General features: G+C 45.2%; 2 protein-coding genes across 2 annotated transcripts; one reads left to right on the forward strand and one right to left on the reverse strand.

Annotated features, from left to right (window-relative positions):
- Positions 1 to 343: 343 nt before the first annotated feature.
- HD556DRAFT_1308089 (uncharacterized protein) lies at positions 344 to 3022 on the reverse strand (the record flags this gene model as incomplete). Its single annotated transcript, XM_041300088.1, has 10 exons — positions 344 to 379; positions 415 to 488; positions 712 to 1000; positions 1413 to 1733; positions 1883 to 2071; positions 2119 to 2207; positions 2252 to 2364; positions 2447 to 2633; positions 2694 to 2918; positions 2977 to 3022. The coding sequence occupies 10 exons, from the start codon at positions 3020 to 3022 to the stop codon at positions 344 to 346; spliced, it is 1569 nt and encodes a 522-aa protein (XP_041160546.1).
- An 8912-nt stretch (positions 3023 to 11934) lies between these two features.
- On the forward strand, positions 11935 to 15776 carry HD556DRAFT_1236734 (uncharacterized protein; the record flags this gene model as incomplete). The annotated part of the gene is made up of 10 exons (XM_041297848.1): positions 11935 to 12537; positions 12588 to 12789; positions 12844 to 12975; positions 13682 to 13781; positions 13836 to 13971; positions 14027 to 14202; positions 14250 to 14346; positions 14397 to 14826; positions 14965 to 15081; positions 15127 to 15776. 10 exons carry the CDS (start codon positions 11935 to 11937, stop codon positions 15774 to 15776), a joined length of 2643 nt encoding a protein of 880 aa, XP_041160547.1.
- Positions 15777 to 21364: the final 5588 nt, after the last annotated feature.

Below are 21364 nucleotides of genomic sequence, written 5' to 3' on the forward strand. Positions count from 1 at the left end.
GGCCTCTGTTCTTACTTTTATCTTACTTTAATTCCACCTCTCTGCATCTAGCCGCTTTGTCATTGTGCTTCCACAAATACCAGTGCATTTACCCCTCGACACATGATTGATAATTCTATCCAACAACTGATCCTTCGTACCCACAAAACACAAACCATGCCAAGATGCTATAGCTTCCAAAGAAGGCTTGGACATATGCTCTGCCTTGGAAAACAATGACTGAAATGATTGGGATCATCAGGAAAACATCGAGTTCCTTATTTGCTCCTTATTTGCCTTAATTCACACAATAAGGAACTTTTAAGGCCGTTTTTCGTCCTTAAATTAAGGAGACTAAGGAGATTCATTTCCTTAAAGTAAGGAAATAAGGGGCGGTTGCCTTAAAATCAGGCAGATAAGGCAGTCAAGGCATACTATTATTTCAGTAGACACAGAATAATCCAAGTAGGCTAAGGTGAAAATAAGGACGTCAACGAGTTCAAAACGTTCTATGAAAATGTTCAAAAAATATTAAAAAAGGCATAGGACAGCAATTGACGAGAGCAGCGATTGAAGCGAAACGATACGAGGCTGGGAGACGAGCGCGCATGTAGAAAAGCCAAGCGAGTTATGTCAAAAATTATCGCGTTAGAGCAGGAAGAATTAGAATAAAGAAACAAATACTTCAAATACGGATACACGTGCGTGGATTCACTGGCACAGGGGGCTGACTTTGACCGTCGAGAATACTAGACTCTTCATCTTGACCCTTGCGGCGAGCACGCTTCATGTACGGCTGAGCTCGTTTGACAATTTCTTTTATGCGGTTGAAGGGCAGCTCCTCAATTCGTTCCATGTACGCGAGTGTGTCAGTCTCCCAATTACCCGCGGAAAAAGCAGTGCCTGTGTTACTCATTTTGTTAGTGGAGTGATTGAGAGTTAGGGCAATCTTGTGTTTCCCGTGGTCCGAAGTATCTTCCACAATCAGGTCGTCGCGAGCTAAAATAAGTGCACGCTCGGCCTGCAAATGAAAGTTAGGAAGTTTTGTAAAGGCGGTGCAAAACTCATGGCTGCAGTGGTCAGTGCAAGGGCCGTTGGATATGCAGGTAAGCTGAAGTCGAGCGAGTCAATTATCTGGCGTCCTTGGGTGGCATTGAGTTGAACAGCGAAGATGCGCAAGATAAATTCCGATAAGAAAGCTCCAGGTGAGTCTTTCATTATCTGGATCTTCATATACAAAGCGTGAATCTTCAAGTTAATATTCGGCATATTCTTTGCGTGCCTCCTTGGTCTTGTATTTGTCCGTGGATGCGAAAAATGCCATGAGAATGGTGATAGCAGTGGAGCTGAAGTTACCTCTCCACTCAGAGATCCTTTGGCATACCTGCCAGCATAGTTGTCAGCTAGAAGTACTGGAATGGGAATTCACTCACGAGGTTGAAGGCGAGATTGCAGCCATCATCATTCCTGAAGTCTCCAGGCTGCTTACACACCACCATGAAGATATCCTCGAGAACATCTGAGAGTTTCTCATCGGGGATGGTCCATGGATAGCTGTTATTGCCGACCCAGTGCATGACCGTTGGAATAAATACGGAATGAAAGCTTAGATTCTGAGCAGCGCTGGGTAAGTGAGAATTCTTCAGCTTTTCTTTCTTCAGATTGAGTATAGTACGTTGCGCACGTCCATTTTCAGTTTTGATGTACTTGGATTTTGGACCGTCCATCGTGGTATCCATGACGCTAACTGACATCTGCATAGGAATTTGTCAGCGTTGTCAGGCGACCAGAGCAAATTCTCCATACAGAGCTTGTGAGTCGACTGTTTGACACTTCACAGACCTATAAGATCCATGATCGTGGTGAGCGATTCATCTATCTCACAGGACCCACCAGTACTTACCTCAATATCACCCTGCTGATCCATCATGTCAACATCCTCATCCTTGTCCGGAATATGTTTGTCGGCATCTTGGTCTTCTTCCATTTCATGCCGCTCTTCGGGTTCGAGGTCATCCAACAAGGTCGTGGACAAGGTACACTTTCGTCCTCTTGTGGCATCATCAACAGTCTCAATCATATGCACGACACCCTGCATTGATTTAAGCATTCCCCATTCACAATCATGAAGTCACTCACCTGACCACCCCGACTCACAGTGACACTCTCGTCATGATCTTCAGGTAGGTTTTCATCTTCAAATACGGCCGCATCCCTGCTTGCAATCACTAAAAACTGTTAGCAATGTGTGCAGACATGAAACTGAACCTACCACTGGCACGTGCACTTGGTGGTGCAGATGGCTTCCATTGGGACTTCGATGCCACGCTTCTAGCCCACTTCCCTACTTCCACCTCCTCTGTCGATATGGCTTGTTCAAATCCCCTACATTGTAGTGAGTGAATTATATCGAAGTAATAAAGAGTCAGCTCTGATAAGAGTAACATCGCAGTTAAGACAAACTTACAGCGACCTTCGATTTTTCCCACTGTCACTGCCCCTGCCCACGCTTAGTACAACACACATTGTAGATGATGTACCATTGTTGGACACCTTTCGACTGGCGTTGACACCATCCTTGAAGGTGAGTTTCAAGCCTGGATATTTCTTCTTTGGGGCGTCAGTGCTTTGGGACACCGTTTTTGCCTCAACAGCTGTATAAATGTCAAAGGACTGGTGAGTCTTGCAACAGCATTGTATTGCGTAAGGCTTACGCGTCTTGTCGGGGTTTGCAGTTGGTGCTGCCTTGGTCACTGGGTGCGGCTTAGGCTTTGGTCTGACAAGGTGTCCTGGGCCAGCACGTTGAGCCATCTGCTCGACAGCCATAACATCTTCTGTTGCAGCGACCTTCTTTTGAGCATTTTCCAAGGCGGTTGCCTTGGCTAATTTCTCTGCTGACGCCTTTTTCTTTTCAGCTGCAATTACATCCTTTGGGCGTGCTACGCGACTCGCCACATATTACAGTGACCTATCTCCGTATAATACGAGGGAACGGACATGCATAATATCCCGTATGATACGGGCCAGCGGACCATGGGCCCATGATAAAAATATCCTCGACTATGACGGATGGGCCGGGAGGCAAATTATTCCCGATGGAGGCGGGTGGGCCCATGCAGGGAATATATAGAGTAGATGAGTGGGCCGATGTATATGAATATTAGGTAGACGGGTGGGCCGAGGTAGTTGGATATTATGCAGATGGGTGTATTAAGGTAGATGTGTATGAGATAGATGGGTAGGTACTTGTTATCACATTCACGGGTGGGCCCAGACACATATTAAATTAGACGGGTGGGCTGAGGGTATTATAAAATATTGTATTAGATGGGTAGGCCCAGACGCATATTAATTAGACGGGTGGGCCGAGGGTGTTGTATGGGATGTTGTATTAGATGGGTGGGCCGAGGGTGGTATAAAATATAGATGGGTGGGCCCATGTGTATCATAATTGTAGACATGATGGAGCTGAGGTAGTTGTACATCAACCAAATCAGAGGAGGTAATAAATCAAAGTTACCGAGTTCCCGGAGCAGCAGGTGATCTCCTGACATGGCCTTTGATGGTGCACAGGTTGTCTTGCAGAATTTGGAATCCGGGGTGCAAAGCTTGTGTTGCCCTACAAGACACCAAGTTCCGACCACCCAAATTTGGGTCAACCATACCGACTTCTGAGTTCCAGGACCCGGGAGTCGACAAATGAATATCTGATAACCAGCACACTTCCAATCAGGTAGTATTTCATTGAGCAATGGATCATCCAAGGGGTCCCTTATCGGACTCGGTAGTCAATATAGGCAAATGATAATGAAAACATGAAAGTTGTTATTATGCTATTTTTCAAACCCGAGACCCTGAAACCCATTGTTCAACATGTCCATTTTTCACTCACTGCACAAATCACCGAGTTTCGAGTGCTGAAACCCAAAACTCAAAACCCGGTGTGCAACACATCGATTGTTCATTTACATTACACAGATCATCGAGTTCCGAGTGTTGAGCGCCGAAACCCGAAAATATGTATGGAACATGTCCATTTCTTACTCATTGCACATATCACCGAGTTTCGAGTGCCGAAACCCGAAACTCGAAACCCAGTGTGCATCATGTCCATTGTTCAATTATATTACACAAGTCATCGAGTTCCGAGTTCCGAGGGACGAAATCCAAACCCCGGACCCCGAAAATATGTGCGCAACATGTCCATTTTTCACTCACTGCACAAATCACTGAGTTTCGAGTGCCAAAGCATGAAACTTGAAACCCAGTGTGCAACATGTTGATTTTTCATTTATATCACACAAATAACCAAGTGCCAAGTGCCAAGTGCCGAAACCCGAAGCCCGAGACCCGAAAATATGTATGCAACATTTCCATTTTTCACTTGTTGCACAAATCACTGAGTTTCAAGTGCCGAAACCCGAAACTCAAAACCGGGTGTGCAATATGTTCATTGTTCATTTACATTACACAGATCATCGAGTTCCGAGTGCCGAGTGCCGAAACCCGAAGCCCGAGACCCGAAAATATGTACACAACATGTCCATTTTTCACTCACTGCACAAATCACCGAGTTTCGAGTGCCAAAGTGTGAAACTTGAAACCCAGTGTGCAACATGTTGATTTTTCATTTATATCACACAAATCATCGAGTTCCGAGTGCCGAGGGCCGAGACCCGAACCCCGAACCCCGAAAATATGTATGCAACATGTCCATTTTTCACTTGTTGCACAAATCACCGAGTTTCAAGTGCCAAAACCCAAAACTCAAAACCGGGTGTGCAACATGTCCATTTTTCAATTATATTACACAAGTCATTGAGTTCCGAGTTCCGAGGGCCGAACCCCGAACCCCGAAAATATGTACACAACATGTCCATTTTTCACTCATTGCACAAATCACCGAGTTTTGAGTGCCGAAACCCAAAACTCGAAACCCAGCATGCAACATGTCCATTTTTCATTTACATTACACAAATCATCGAGTTCCGAGTGCCGAGGGCCGAGACCCGAACCCCGAACCCCGAAAATATGTGCGCAACATGTCCATTTTTCACTTATTGCACAAATCACCGAGTTTTGAGTGCCAAAACCTGAAACTCGAAACCCGGTGTGCAACATGTCCATTTTTCAATTATATTACACAAGTCATTGAGTTCCGAGGGCCGAGGGCCGAAACCCGAACCCCGAACCCCGAAAATATGTGCACAACATGTCCATTTTTTGCTCACTGCACACAGTCCACAATTTCGGGGTTTTAAATCAACCTTTCATATATCCATACACATTTTACCAACCCCCGAACCCCGAAATTGTGGACTGCCGGGTTTCGGGGTTCGGGGGTCCCGGAACTCGGAACTCGGTATGTAAGACAACAAAAATATCTTTCGGGGTTCGGGGGTTAGTGAAATGTTTATAGATATATGTAGGTTAATTCAAACATGTCTGAAAATTTTCATTCGTCTCAAATGTCAAATCCTGAGTTCCGGGCTTCGGGACTTGGCACCCGGCACCGGCACTCGGGGTTCGGGGTTCGGCACTGAAAATTTGACATTCAGGTGTTCGGGTTTCGGGTGATATCTAAATCAACAGCTTCGAGTTCTGCCAAAGCGTGAAACTTAAAACCCAGTGTGCAACATGTTGATTTTTCATTTATATCACACAAATCATCGAGTTCCGAGTGCCGAGGGCTGAGACCCGAAGCCCGAGACCCGAAAATATGTACACAACATGTCCATTTTTCACTCACTGCACAAATCACCGAGTTTCGAGTGCCAAAGCGTGAAACTTGAAACCCAGTGTGCAACATGTTGATTTTTCATTTATATCACACAAATAACCAAGTGCCAAGTGCCAAGTGCCGAAACCCGAAGCCCGAGACCCGAAAATATGTATATAACATTTCCATTTTTCACTTGTTGCACAAATCACTGAGTTTCAAGTGCTGAAACCCAAAACTCGAAACCTGGTGTGCAACATGTTCATTGTTCATTTACATTACACAGATCATCGAGTTCCGAGTGCCGAGGGCCGAAACCCGAAGCCTGAAACCCAAAATCATGTACACAACATGTCCATTTTTCACTCATTGCACAAATCACCAAGTGTCGAGTGTCGAAACCTGAAACCCGGTACTTCAAATGGACACGAATTGTATTTGTATGTATTATCCATTGGTGTAGGGTTCAAATAACTTGGGAATTGTATTTGTCAGCACTCGGTACTCGGTACTCAGTGATTGGTGGTCAGTGGTCGGTACTCGAGACTCAGTAGTCAATATAGGCAAATGATAATGAAAAATGACAGTTGTAGTCCACGTCAAGGTGAGTGTCTTGGTAGTCTTTCCTTGTCATTCGGCAAAACATCAGCAATAATGAAAAAATGAAAGTTGTTATTATGCTTAACTTCCTTACCGAAGGTTGTAGTCCAAGTCCAGGTGAGTGTAGTGATAGTCTTTTCTTGTCAATTGGTTATCTTGTTACTCATTACGCAGTACTCGGTACATGGTAATTGGTACTCAGTATTTGGTTTTGATACTCGGTACCCGGGAATCAGTAGTCAGCTTAATGAAGGTTGTAGTCCGAGTCTAGGTGAGTTTATTTGTAGTCTTTTCTCGTCCATTGGTTACCATGTGACCGAGATATAAGCTAAAGAAATCCGAAACATCAATAATGACAAATGAAATACATGTGTGCAGTAAGTGAGTCTAAAGATAAAAGAATGAATATTAATAGCGAGACTTGCACATTATGTCGAGATATCCAACATAACAAGCCTGTGATGTGATCAGAGACCTGGAATAACACCCATATACATCCATTATAATAGCTTAAAAGCTTAGAAAGATTCATGAAGGATTGATGTAATGATAGGCAAAATGACATATGTGTGGAGAGTGACAATAGACATCTTTTATACAAAGTCACATTTATATATGATTCAGGCCAAAAATATCATTACAAATATGTAGGATAGATCGTAAACTACCCAAGGAACCCATACTGCCTACTGCCCTGAGGGTAGGGGGTGGGTAGAAGGGATATAGTGAAAATATGAGTTGACCCAGCATTAAAGTCCTACCACTGCTCAACTAACCATTTTCGATGCTTTGGGTCTTTGAAGTTTCCCACACTCAATTTCTTACCCATTTCACTTCCTCAGTACTCAATTCTTGGTTGATTTGTCTGTAAATTTATGTCTATGATACTTAAGATATTTGAAATGTACCCCAGGTTTCTGATTATGAAGATTCAATGTTTTGAAGGCATGGGCCCCTTATCAGGCGAAATGGCAAGTATACACACTAGCTCACAAACTCCAGCCTATTGTGAGCTGATCTTGGTCATAAGAAGCAAGAATATAAGCTATGCTCATTATATATTAAAAGGTTGGATCATGGATGCAAGGGCAAGATACTGAAAATCGTGAAAAAATATCACAAGTGCAATTGTCTATGCTTTGTTCCTGGAAAAGGATCCTGTGTGTCCTGGGCTGGTTATATGATATATCTACTCCGAATATGCTCAGGAATAGACTCCCTACAGTCCTTGAGGTCCAGTCCTACAGGGAAAAAACCCCAGCAGGTGAACCACCAGAAGAGGGGGAGGTACACTATACAATAAAGGATTACCCTATGGTCCTGAGCTCCTGATACATTGTTTCTATTGTTGAATAGATGATTGAGATACTATTCACCTAGAAATGAACACATAGGAACATATTTTGTATTTTTATGTATATATGCAATATCCATTCAAGCACCAAGTCTCAACTACCGATTACCAAGTCCCGACACTTGATAGTTGATAGTCAGTATTCGAGCTCCGAGTGCCAATATTGCCTACCAATATCTCAGTCAAATGATAACCAAACCAAGACCCAAGTTCCAAACCTGACTACTGAATACCAAGTATCAGTACTCGGGACTCGGGACTATTGGCTGGAGTACCCAACTATTGATTCACAGGTACCGAGAATTAGAACCAAGTACTGAGTACCTGACTACTGATTCTCGGGTACCAAGTATCAGAACCGAGTACCGAGTACCCCACTACTGATTCTCGGGTATCAAGTATCAGAACCAAATACCAAGTACTGATTCCCTTGTACCGAGTACCGAGTAACGAGATAACCAATTGACAAGAAAAAACTACCAATACACTCACCTTGGCTCGGACTACAACTTTTGTTCAGGAACTTAAACATAATAATAACTTTCATTTTTCATTATTGCCGATGTTTCAGATTTCTTTAGCTTATATCTCGGTTAAATGATAACTGATGGACAAGAAAAGACTACCAATACACTCCCCTAGACTCGGACTACAACCTTCGGTAAGGAAGTTAAGCGTAATAACAACTTTCATTTTTCATTACCATTTGCCTATATTGACTACCGACCAGTGGCTGAGTGCCGAAGCTTGAAACTTGAAATCGGTGGAAAATGAAATCTCGCAACAATGTACACATGAACATGTTTCATTTCCATAAACAATTCCCCGAGTGTCATGTACCGAGCCCCGAAACCCAAAGCCTGAAGCCCGGACTGTGTTGTCAGGTTAGTACAAGACACTCGGTGAATTGTCAAAGGAAATGAAACATTTTCATGTGTACATTGTCACGAGATTTTGTTTTCCACTGATTTCAAGTTCCAAGCTTCAGCACTCAGCATCCGGCACTCGGAACTCGGAACTCGGCGCTCGGAACTCAGAACTCAGTGAAATGTCTAAGGAAATAGAAATTTCACAATTCCCTGAGTTAGTACAAGACACTCAGTGAATTGTCAAAGGAAATAAAACATTTTCATGTGTACATTGTTGCAAGATTTCGTTTTCCACTGATTTCAAGTTTTGAGCTTCGGCACTCGGCACTCGGAGCTCGGAACTCGGCGCTCGGAACTCGGAATTCGGCGCCCGGACCTCGGAACTCAGTGAAATGTCCAAGGAAATAGAAATTTCACAATTCCCCGAGTGTCGTGTACCGAGCCCTGAAGCCTGAAGCCGGGACTGTGTTGTCAGGTTAGTACAAGACACTCGGTGAATTGTCAAAGGAAATAAAACATCTTCATGTGTACATTGTTGCGAGATTTCATTTTCCACTGATTTCAAGTTTCAAGCTTCGGCACTAATTTGGAACTCGGGACTCGATTTTTGAGATGAAAGACATTTTTCAAACATGTTTGAATCAACCTTTCATATATCCATAAACATTTTACCAACTCCCGAACCCCGAAATTGTAGACTGCCGGGTCTCGGGGGTTGGGGGTCGGTGCTCGGGACTTGGGAAATTTGGGGAGATCAATAAAATTTGATCTACAATAAATTTGATTTACAAACAAATTGATTTACAAACTTTTGAAAGATATGTCGTCTCACATATCGAGTCCTGAGTTCCGGGACCCCCGAACCCCGAACCCCGAGACCCGGCAGTCCACAATTTCGGGGTTCGGGGGTGATCTACAATAAATTTGATTTACAAACAAATTGATTTACAAACTTTTGAAAGATATCTGTGTTGTCTCACATATTGAGTCCCGAGTTCCGGGACCCCCGAACCCCGAAATTGTGGACTGCCGGGTCTCGGGGGTCGGGGGTCGGCGCTCGGGACTTGGGAAATTTGGGGAGATCAATAAAATTTGATCTACAATAAATTTGATTTACAAACAAATTGATTTACAAACTTTTGAAAGATATCTGTGTTGTCTCACATATTGAGTCCCGAGTTCCGGGACCCCCGAACCCCGAAACCCGAGACCCGGCAGTCCACAATTTCGGGGTTTGGGGGTGGTAAAATGTCTATGGATATACAAAAGGTTGATTCAAACATGTTTGAAAGATGTCTTACCCGGAACTCGGGACTCGATTTTTGAGATGAAAGACATCTTTCAAACATGTTTGAATCAACCTTTCATATATCCATAAACATTTTACCAACCCCCGAACCCTGAAATTGTGGACTGCCGGGTCCCGGGTTTCGAGGTTCGGGGGTCCCGGAACTCGGAACTCGGTATGTGAGACAACAAAAATATATTTCAAACACGGGTAAGTCAATGTGTTTGTCAATCAACTTGATTGTAAATTATATTTTATTGATCTCCCCAAATTTCCCAAGTTCTGAGTTCCGAGCTCCGGGACCCCTGAACCCCGAAACCCGACACCCGGCAGTCCACAATTTCGGGGTTCGGGAGTTGGTAAAATGTGTATGGATAGATGAAAGGTTAATTTAAACATTTTTGAAAGATATCCCATATGAAATGTCAAGTCCCAAGTTTCGATTTCCGGGTTTCTGGAGTGCCGAGTCCCGAAGCCCGAAGTCCCGAAACCCGGAGTCCCGAAACCCGGAGTTCAAAACTCGGGACTTAATATTTCATATGGGACATCTTTCAAAAATGTTTAAATCAACCTTTCATCTATCCATACACATTTTACCAACTCCCGAACCCCGAAATTGTGGACTGCCAGGTTTCGGGGTTCGGGGGTCCCGGAGCTCGGAACTCAGAACTTGGGAAATTTGGGGAGATCAATAAAATATAATTTACAATCAAGTTGATTGACAAACACATTGACTTACCCGTGTTTGAAATATATTTTTGTTGTCTCACATACTGAGTTCCGAGTTCCGGGACCCCCGAACCCCGAAACCCGAGACCCGGCAGTCCACAATTTCGGGGTTCGGGGGTTGGTAAATCTCGGTTTGGGGTTTTGCACTGAAAATTTGACATTTATACATATCTAGGCTCACCCATATATGTACCCATCTATGTACAATTCCCCCACATCAGCCCACCCATCTATGTATTATCCCCCACGTCGGCCCACCCGTCTATGTAATACATCCTATGTTGGCCCACCCGTCTATATAATTATACCCCACCTCGGCCCACCTGTCTATGTAATAAATATTTTATCACACCCTCGGCCCACCCGTCTATTTGATATCCCTTTTGTCGGCCCACCCGTATATGTAATACTTTTTATGTCGGCCCACCTGTATATGTAATACACCCCGCGTCAGCCCACCCATCTATGTAATATTCCCCTACCTCGGCCCACCCATATATGTAATACACCCCCGTCAGCCCGCCCGTCTATATAACAATATTTGCCTTACATCTCTCTTCAGCCCAGCTGTCTATAATATCCTACTCTACATATTACCCTGATGGGCCCACCCATCTCCATGAATGATCATATTCCCCCGGCCCATCCGTCAACATCAAGGATATATATATCATTGGCATACATGGGCCCACCCGTCTCCATCGGAAATAATATGTGTCCCGGCCCATCTGTCATCATCGAGAATATACACAACATGGGCCCATAATCCGCTGGCCCGTCTCATACGGGATATTATGTAGGTCGGGTGGCCCGTATAATACGGAATTTGTCACTGAAGGGGCTCGACTCGCTTCAAGAACTATCTGTCCAGGATGTTTGTTAACATTCCCTGGGCGTGTTGCAGGTCGAGGCATATTGAGATCTAGGACAAGCTGTTGGAGGAATGCTGGTAGCGAGGTGTTGAAAGAATATGGACCCTAGCAAAAGGTGGCAATGAACGGGTGAAGTTATATTTTTTTTGATTGAGCATGTCATAATTTCTGATTCACACACTTAGTATTAGTCTAGTCTCCATTCTACGTATTCTGCTCCCTGGTATCCATCTTGCTATGACTGCCCACTGTCCACTATGGCCCCAGCTGTCACCAGGCTCGTTTGTCAGTTTCCGAACTGCAATCAGGTCTTCAAAAACAAGTCTGGCCTCACTCAGCACACACGTGCAAGGCACGGCACCCCACAAATACAAAACCTCAATCGCACAGCTCCGCTCGCAGGTCCTGGATTCATACCTCCACGGAGTCGTTCTCCCACTCCAGCAGGTGTTATCGATGAGAATTTCTATCAAGACCCGGCGGGCGACCAGGATTTTGTACCGGAGGAAGGTACTTGGGTGGATATGGGGCGCTTATTCCGTACTTTCCATCCGCACCTCACAGGTGGGCGTTTTTTAAGGAGTTCATCTTACTGTTACTCAATTTTTGTCTTAGGACTCAAATGCAATGCTAATGGGGCATTTATTGACCAGGATGCACCCCCGCCACCTCATATGGATGCCCTCCCAACCAATTGGATGCCTTATGACAATCGTGCTGAATTTGAGACGGCGGAATTCTTATTCACGCGCAATCAAATGTCTGCAAAGCAGATTGATACACTTCTCGACTTGTGGGCCGCGACTCTCATTAAGCACAACGACGCCCCCCCATTTGCAAACCATAGGGACATGTACGCTACAATCGATGCAACACCACTCGGCAATACCCCTTGGAAGAGCTTTACATTGTGCTACAACGGAGCCAAACCCGAACAAAACATACCGCCGTGGATGGATGGACAATATGATGTGTGGTATAGAGATCCATTGGAAATGACGCGCAGCATTTTGGCAAACTGTGCTCTCGATGGAGGAATCGAGTATTCACCCTACCGCGATTATACTACCGAGGACAAACAATATTGGAAGAACTTTATGTCTGGTGACTGGGCATGGAAACAGGCAGTACGCCTTTTTCATATTTACATTTTTGGCATACTAACAATCATCTCAAGGATGATATCGCTCGAAATGAGGAGAATCATGGTTCGACATTTGTACCATTGATTATTGGCAGTGATAAGACTGTTGTTTCTGTCGCTACTGGTCAGACCGAATACCACCCACTCTATCTCTCAATCGGGAACATTCACAATAGCGTACGACGGGCACATCGCAATGGTGTTGTGCTCATTGGATTTCTTGCGATACCGAAATGTAAGTACTTGTTATTCTCAATGCATCACTGTATCATAACCTTCATTTGTCTAGCTATGAAGGAACATAATGATGACATCAAATACAGAAATTTTCGATGGCAGCTGTTCCAGCGCTCTCTTGCAAAGATTTTCGAGTCTGTGAAACCTTTCATGGAAAATTTCGATGTCACACGCTTTCCGGATGGTGTCATATCCCGCATTCTGGGTCCGGACCTATCACACTCATCGTTTCTGGATTTCCGGATCTGGCCGACTTCTATGTATCGTCCGGATCCGACCCGCATCTAACTTCCGTGCCTTATCCCTTTGGTATTTCCCTTATCAGTTAGCACACTTTATTTTCCGTCCCTTATTCATTTCCGTCTTCATTTTACTAAGTTCCGATAGACTAGTGATAGTCGTCCCATATGTTTTCTCCATAGCTTTACATAGCCTCGCACTGCACTTACTGTTCTCCGTTATGTCCTCAGTAGTATATAAACCCTGTACAGTCTCTGTAGTTTCCTCAGTTCGAATATCATCTTAGACTCTGCTCATTCTCTCCTCCATCCGACTTGAGTTTCTCTCTCGTCGACCTCCGCTCGTCTTAGGATTGATTCCTATAGACTTGTCACCTCCGCCTCTACCTCTGGTAGTCCTCCGCTGTTTCCTTTCCAGTTCGGACTTCGTCCGGATTAGTCTTATCTCTTGTTCCCGAACGTCCGCCGGAATTCCCGCGCATCGGACATCGGACTCCGGACATCGCCCGACGTCCTCCAGACATCGTCCGGTAACCTTCGGACATTGTTCGACAGCCCTCGGAAGTTAGGGGCATGTACTCGGGTAAGGGGCGCAGCGCACGAGCTGAAGCCAAGCCCTTCGGATCCGACCCTTGAGCACATTCTTAACAGATGGCCACTATCGACGAACGGTGTATGGCTTGGGCCCTTACATTGCGGACTATCCAGAACAGATACTTCTCTCTGGCATTGTGCAGAACTGGTGTCCATGGTGCGTCATCAAACTTTGTTTTGCCTTTTAATGGCTTATTTATTATCAAAATAGCTGTCTAGGACATAGGAAGGACCTTGACGGCTCTCAACCATGTCTCCATCGATGCGAAGCACATACCGAGTTGCTCATCAAACAACTCACATACAAACAGGCTTGGGATGAGTATGGCATCATTGCCGATCTCATTGTAAGTTGCTCGCTGAAACTCGCTAGGTCTAATCTCACCTTTTCGGCTTTTCTAGCCATTTACAAATGACTTTCCTCGAGCAGACATCCACGAGCTCCTATCTCTGGATATCTTGCATCAAATAATAAAGGGAACTTTCAAGGATCATCTGGTTGATTGGGTGGGAGAGTATTTACTGATCACACATGGTACCCGTCATGCAGCTGAGATAATGGACAACATTGACCGCAGGTACGCAAATCTATGATGTTTTGCTGATAACTACTAATAACATACAGGATAGCAGCAGTTGCCCCATTCACTGGGTTGCGACACTTTCCTGATGGGGGAGGTTTTCAGCAGTGGACAGGTGATGACTCAAAGGCATTGATGAAGGTATGCTGTGTATTCCGTTTCAAACGACATGCGAGCTGACTTGTATTTAGGTCTATCTAGCTGCAATTGAAGGTCACGTTCCTCAAGATGTGGTGCGCACATTCAGTGCATTTTTAGAATTTTGCTACACTGTGAGGCGTGAGGCTCTCACTGAAGATGACCTCATAAAACTACAAGATGCCCTCGACCGCTTTCACCAATATCGGGAGATCTTCAAGACAACCGGTGTGGTCTCAACATTCTCCCTTCCACATCAACACTCCCTGTGCCACTACATATTACTGATTCGACTTTTCGGCGCACCCAACGGCCTTTGCTCTTCGATTACCGAGTCCAAGCACATCAAGGCAGTTAAAGAACCTTGGCACCGATCTAGCAGGTTTGACGCACTCGGACAAATGCTACTAACAAATCAACGCCTCGACAAACTTGCAGCTGCTCGCGTAGATTTTGAGGCATGTGGTATGCTTCATGGCTCTTGTCTGTCCAATGCTTTGGGAGAACTCCGGAAACGTACGTGATTTCTCTCTGACGATTTAGTCCTTCTCATACCCCCAATAGGTTAGAATATTCCTGCAGACAACGACTTAGAATTGGTGGCTGATATGGCGCAAGAAGGCCATCCTGGGCGTCTGTGTATCCACGAGCCTCAAAATCATTCTGTTGAAGTGGATGCTGGTGAGATTATTGATGGACCGGCTGTGGAGTCCCATGTTGGGCTTGCATTAACTCCCCGTATGTTAATTGGTTTGCTCCTGGACCCTTTCTGACAATGAATAGGTTGTGTACGAAATGTTCATGCACTCAGCCTTGAACTCGACCTTCCATGCCTCCCATTTATGATTCAAGAATTCATACATGATCAACACTATTCAGAAGATCCCAACCCTCCTGGAATTGATCCGGCAACAGTGCAAGTATTCCTAGGGAACCTCACCATCTTTAATTCTGCTGCAGCCTCATTCCATGCACCCAGTGATCTGAGTGGTACGGGAGGTATGCGTCGTGAGCACATCCGGGCAACACCATCATGGCGCGTTGGCGAACCGAGGCATGACTGTATCTTCGTCAACATGGGTGTTGACTTCGACTCTCCCATGAATGGACTCGCAGTTGCGCGAGTCCTTTGCTTTTTCTCATTTAACTATCGGATATCATACTATCCCTGCGCCATAGTTCATTGGTACTCTTATGTCCGCGAAGAACGCGATCCCGACACAGGCATGTATGTCGTCACACCAATGACAACTGGTGACGACGTCCCAGACGTCTCAATTATTCACGTCGATTGTATCTTTCGCGCTGCCCATCTCATTCCAGTCTATGGCCCAGACTTTATCCCAAAAATAAGTCCACACAACTCATATGACATGTTCCACTCGTACTACGTCAACAGATACGCAGATCACCACACTTTTGAAATAGTGTGATTTGTGGTATGTCTTTCCCTCTCCTTTTGTCGTCCTTTCGCTAACCAAATACCCTATAGATCCGAGGCTCAGCATATTGAGTATGGCAGGCTCCAAGACCAGAACAATATCGGTATATCGTTCTCCTCCCTCCCCCACGGGCCATCATCTCCACTTGCCGTGTACTCGAACAGTACCATCTTACCAGGTATATCGTTCTCCTCCCTCCCCCACGGGCCACCATCTCCACTCACTGTGTACTTGAACAGTGCCATCTTACCAGAGAGGCATTTGACTTGGCGAAGTGGAGGCCAAGTTTAACCAGTCGCTGGTGAACCTGGGAGAAATGTGTGGCACGCTTGCCACTCAATTGATCGGTGAACCGGCTATGCAGATGATGCTCAATATGTTCCATTATGCCGGTGCCTCCAGTAAGAATGTGACACTCGGTGTCCTGCATCTGAAGGAGATCATCAATGTTGCTACCAAAATCAAAACACCTTCCCTCACTGTCTACCTCGAGCCTGATGTTGCTGAAGAGAGTCTGCTTGCGTACCATGACGGCAGCCGTGGAGATCTGGTAGGACTCCGTCTTCGTAGAGTCATTCTTCGAGGCACTCTTTGGCACGGATGATATGGATCTCAAGGTTTGTATTATACACTTGTACCAAACTGACAGTACTAATTTCGAGTCAACAAGACGAGACTATTGGAAAGTTCGGTAAGTTCTTGTCAAATTTAATATATCCTTGTACTCACTGGGGCCAACAGTCACTCTACGCTTGAGCCGCACACTCTGTTTCGATTCCTGCAAAAATGATTGGTAAGTTCTCATAAAATTCGAGATATACTTGTACTCACCATGGTCTACAGTCACTCGAGGCTCGAGCCACGCGCTCCATTTCGATTCCTGCAAAAGCGGCTCTTTGCCCTCTTCAAGAAGCCCAGTAATCCCGCTCCCACTCTCGCCTTCATTTCATCTGCTCTCGCCATCCTTTTGTCTGCCCTCGCCTCCGCTTCTTCTGCCAACACCTCAGCTCTGATTGTGGCCTCCGCCCAGACAGTCACATCTCCCCACTTGCGCGTCTTCTGTTGCACTTGCACGCGAGATTTTGGAGCCATGCGGTTCACTAGCACCTGGTAAGCAATGATTGATGCGATGATTATCAATTAAAACTTACAATGATGTTTTTTTCTTAGATTTTGTAGATTTTCGCGGTTGATGAGTGGATGTCAAGCGAGTTGTTGTTTGTCGCGCATCTATCAGTGCTTATTCGAGAAAACGCTAATGTAAATAACATGTATATTTTTTTTGGCACTCAGCAGGCGCCTTATTTTACTTTTGCAAATAAATCTACCTTTGATGCCTTAACTGCCTTGTAACAACTTCGCTCCTTAGAATACATTTCGCTAAGGAACTCACTAGTTCCTTATTCTCCTTACCTACCTTAAGACTATTTTTAAGTAACTTTAAGTACGCTAAGGACCAAAAAGGAACTCGATGTTTTCCTGATTATGATACACGTTCAGTGCCATATGCTCCATGGCTACGAAAAATATTGAGAATACTACTAATAGCTCTTGGCCTAGCATGTGATTCTTGAACACGAGTGCACTCCAAATCGCTACAAATGCTCTGTGCAATAAAGCAAAGATCACTGCCTGATATAGCAGAAACTGTTGGTGCACAAATCGTGCACGTGACGACTGTGATGCGGTAGAATGCCAACAGTCGTTATATATATTGGTTGATGTTCATTTCTTCTCCCCTCAGTCTGTTAGATGCACGACTGAGGGTATGTCTCCATTTATCGTTATATCTTTTCTCGCTAATAATCTACCTACGATAGATCTGACTCTGTCTAGGTATATATTAATCTCAGTCTGTTACACGCACGACTGAGGATCTGACTCTGTCTAGATTTCACAGGTTATGAGCCCTGCACCCTCATAAACGAGAGCGTGGAAACCTTCTAGACACCGTCGGAGCTCCGATCAATCGAAGCAACACACGTCATACGCGGCATGCAATATTATCACGCTACTTTGGGCCGGCGCCCTAGAGCTCATTTCAACTTCCCATTTAAGCGAGAAGCACCACATTGACAGGAGCACATGTCCCTATATAGAGAGGATCTTTCGCGTCTGCGTTGTTTTACCCCTCTCTCTTGTACCACCATCTTCTGGTATGCCAACGCACACGCGATCAAGGTCACACGTCGGCAAATTCAACTTAACCAAAGAACCAATTACCCCCATTGCATCAAGCTCCGTTATAGCATTGAACAGCACACCAAAGAAACCTCCTGCTATCAAAGTAACACCTTCTCAAACAAGCAGTACCACGACGACTACTAAGATGTCTATGATGCCGTCTATCACTGCCATCACCCTGAGCCAAACTGATCTCGAGAAGATCGAGGTTCTCGACAGAAGCCAGAACAACTGGAGTACCTGGTCCAATAAGTTACAGAACTATCTCTTGCTCAAGCATGGTGGGGGGTACTTGCTTGGGATCATCCAACAGCCTGATGGCCTTGCTGACCCTACGGGAGCCAGCACTTGGGATTTAAATGATCTCTGTATCATCGCTGCTCTCCGTACTCGTTCTAGCACCAAGGAGCAAGACTTCTTGCGTACCTTCACCAATGCCCACCTTGCATGGATGGCATTGAAGTCGCGTCACGAAAAGGTCGGACCCATTGCACAAATCATCCTTATTCAACAAGGACTTGCCGTCAAATACAAACACACCAAACACCTTTCTACCACTAGCACGCATCTTGGTGACCTTGTATGCCGCATATATGCTATTGGCTTACTGAAGGAGGAAGATTTCCTCACAATCCTTATGCTCAATGCCATGAGCGAGGACTTACCACATGTCCGCAACCACATCGCCGATTCCTTAGCCATCAGCACGTCCTCCACGCCCTATGGGCCTTCCAACATTAGAGCTCGTCTCGATGTCAAGCAACAGCTCATCGACAGCGAGAAGCCTTCTGACGTGGCGATGGCAGCTACTAAAGGAAAGTCCAGACGTCCCACTACCCATAGTTGTACGGAGTGTGGACAGTCGTCTCACTCTGCATGCTGCAGCAACTGTGGGAAGTGGTGGCATACCGCAAAGGATTGTTTCGGAAAAGGAGGAGCCATGGAAGGAAAGAAGGACGAAGTCACTGCCCAGAAACGAGCTGTGCGCATGGGCGCGCCATCTGGTGCGCCAAAGGCCAAGACTACTTCGAAGGCAGCCTCTACTGGAAAGCCTGGTGGGCTTCGTTATGATCAGAATGGGCGTGCTTACCTTCTCGACAGTGAAAGTCTTGAAGCTGTCTATATTGCTGGTCCTGCGCCGTCCCCACCTGAGCCGTCTTCCGTGCCTACCAAAGAGTTTGCAGGCTTAGCCTGTGACAGCGTTCCTTCCACCTTCATTCACAACCTCCCTGATTCCAATCGTGATGAGTACAATGCGCTCTTCGTTGCCCTAGGGTCTCTGGACACCAGCATCGACTGGCACTTGCACACGCAATCCATGGACTTCGCTGGATTGACTTACAAGGCCCCAAACCAACGTGCACGCACCATTGTCGACCCTTTGGTCCTTCCCTTCTTCCTCGATAGTGGGGCATCTGTCCATATCAGCAACACCGAGGCCAACTTCTACTCCCTTCGGCCCATCCCTCCATGCTCCGTCAGTGGGGTTGGTGGCTTGTCAGTCCAAGCTCAGGTGGCTATTGGGACCATATGCTTGATCGTCGCAAAGGGGATCCACCTCACGTTGGATAATGTTCTTTTCATACCTAATGCTACAGTACATCTACTATCCGTATCAGCCCTCTGCTCTGCACACCGCTGTGTGGCATCATTCGACAACACCTTGTGTTGTGTGGCATCATTCGACAACACCTTGTGTTGGGTTCAGTCACGCAGCGGAACCTGTATGCTCACCGGGACACTTACTTCACGTCGCCTCTACGCACTGTCTGGTGGTCAGCTATCTGCTGACCACGCTTACCTGGCTCACCATCAACTGAATCTTGAGTCCTGGCACCATCGTCTCGGCCACACTAACTATCGCACCGTCTATGACCTGGCGCACTCTGGTAACGCTACCGGTATGCCCATTGACCTTTCCTCCCTTCCACCCGTTGTCCTGCATGATACGGGAATCATGCATGGACATAACTACTACTAGGAATAACCCTCAAAAGATTATGTCTGTTAGCACAGTCCTCAGACTAGTCACCCCATACCTTGGTATCAAACCTCGGTCCTATATTTCAAGTTTTATATGGAAGAAGAAGAAAAAGTCATATGTGAAGTAAAATGAAGGTCAAGGTATTGCCTTACCTTTGGCTTATTCACTTTGGCTAGAGAAAACCATTGAGAAAAGCTCAAAGCCTAACAAAAAACCTATCTAAAAAGCCCGTGTCTTGCATATTGTATTTGTATCATTGTTTCTATCTTGTTTTCTCTAGCATTGTTCTTTTATTTTCTTTTATTTAGGATGCTATGACCTACCAGATACTCCAGAAAATATTATTTCTGAGTATGATGTCATAATGATGTCATATAGCTCCACAGAAAGTTCTAGACTATTCTGTTGGAAATTATGATGTAATGTATGAAGTCATAATGATGTCATAGGCTCTAGAATATTCCAGCCCCACTATGATGTCATCTCTGATGTCATTGCTCCATCTTTTATTTGTATTTTATACTTTTATTGGGTTTCACCCAATATTCTGATTGGTTCTCTCTTTATTTTTATTGTTTGCGAACCTACATTACTTTCCCACACAAAATGTATATAAGGAGAGCCCATTCTCCCCCAAAGAAATAGAGATCCCTCTTCTAGGAAATTTTCTTCTCAGAGAAACCCCCTCAGTTGAACAAGACATCTCACTTGTTAAGATCTCCCACTTGTAGCAGAACAAGTGCAGGGAAACGTATCCCTTGAGAATACAAGTTTCTTACAATAAGAAGCTTACGTTACTGTTTATTTGACCAACCAGTCTTTGGTCCATGTGATTTTAGAGACCGTTGTCTCTCCTGTTTTACTGTTTAATTGACCAACTCGTGCCTTGGTCAACGTGATTATTCTTGAGACCATTGTCTCACTAGTGCTATTTGTGCCTATTTGACCAACCAGTCTTTGGTCAACGTGATATTACAGAGACCCCTTTGTCTCTACTCCTATTCATGCCTATTTGACCAACTCGTGCCTTGGTCAAATCTACCCAGTTCATTTCAGTGCCTAGAACGTGCAATCTAGGCAAAGTTATTTGTACTTCAGACCACAGTTCTGAATCTAGGTAGCAAATCCTAGACAAAGTAATTGGAGGTACACATAAAAGCTCTGGCTAAGTTGATCACCTGATTGGTTTAGCAAGCCTCCCAAGAACTCACACGTTATCTACCACGAAAGAAGAAAAGTCGTAGACCGTGTTAATCGAGGACTGGCAAGAAGTCTTATCCAAGTGTAATTGTGGTGTCATTACATTCTTACACGCTTTATATAAGACCCTCGGTTATTAAGACACCGTTTGTGACCACTGCATTCTTGGCAAACAGACACGGAATCATGTCCCGAAGGTCAGGGAAGGGGA

The sequence above is a fragment of the Suillus plorans genome (genome assembly GCF_016647745.1).
Source record: "Suillus plorans strain S12 chromosome Unknown HD556scaffold_26, whole genome shotgun sequence".
Lineage (NCBI taxonomy): Eukaryota > Fungi > Basidiomycota > Agaricomycetes > Boletales > Suillaceae > Suillus > Suillus plorans.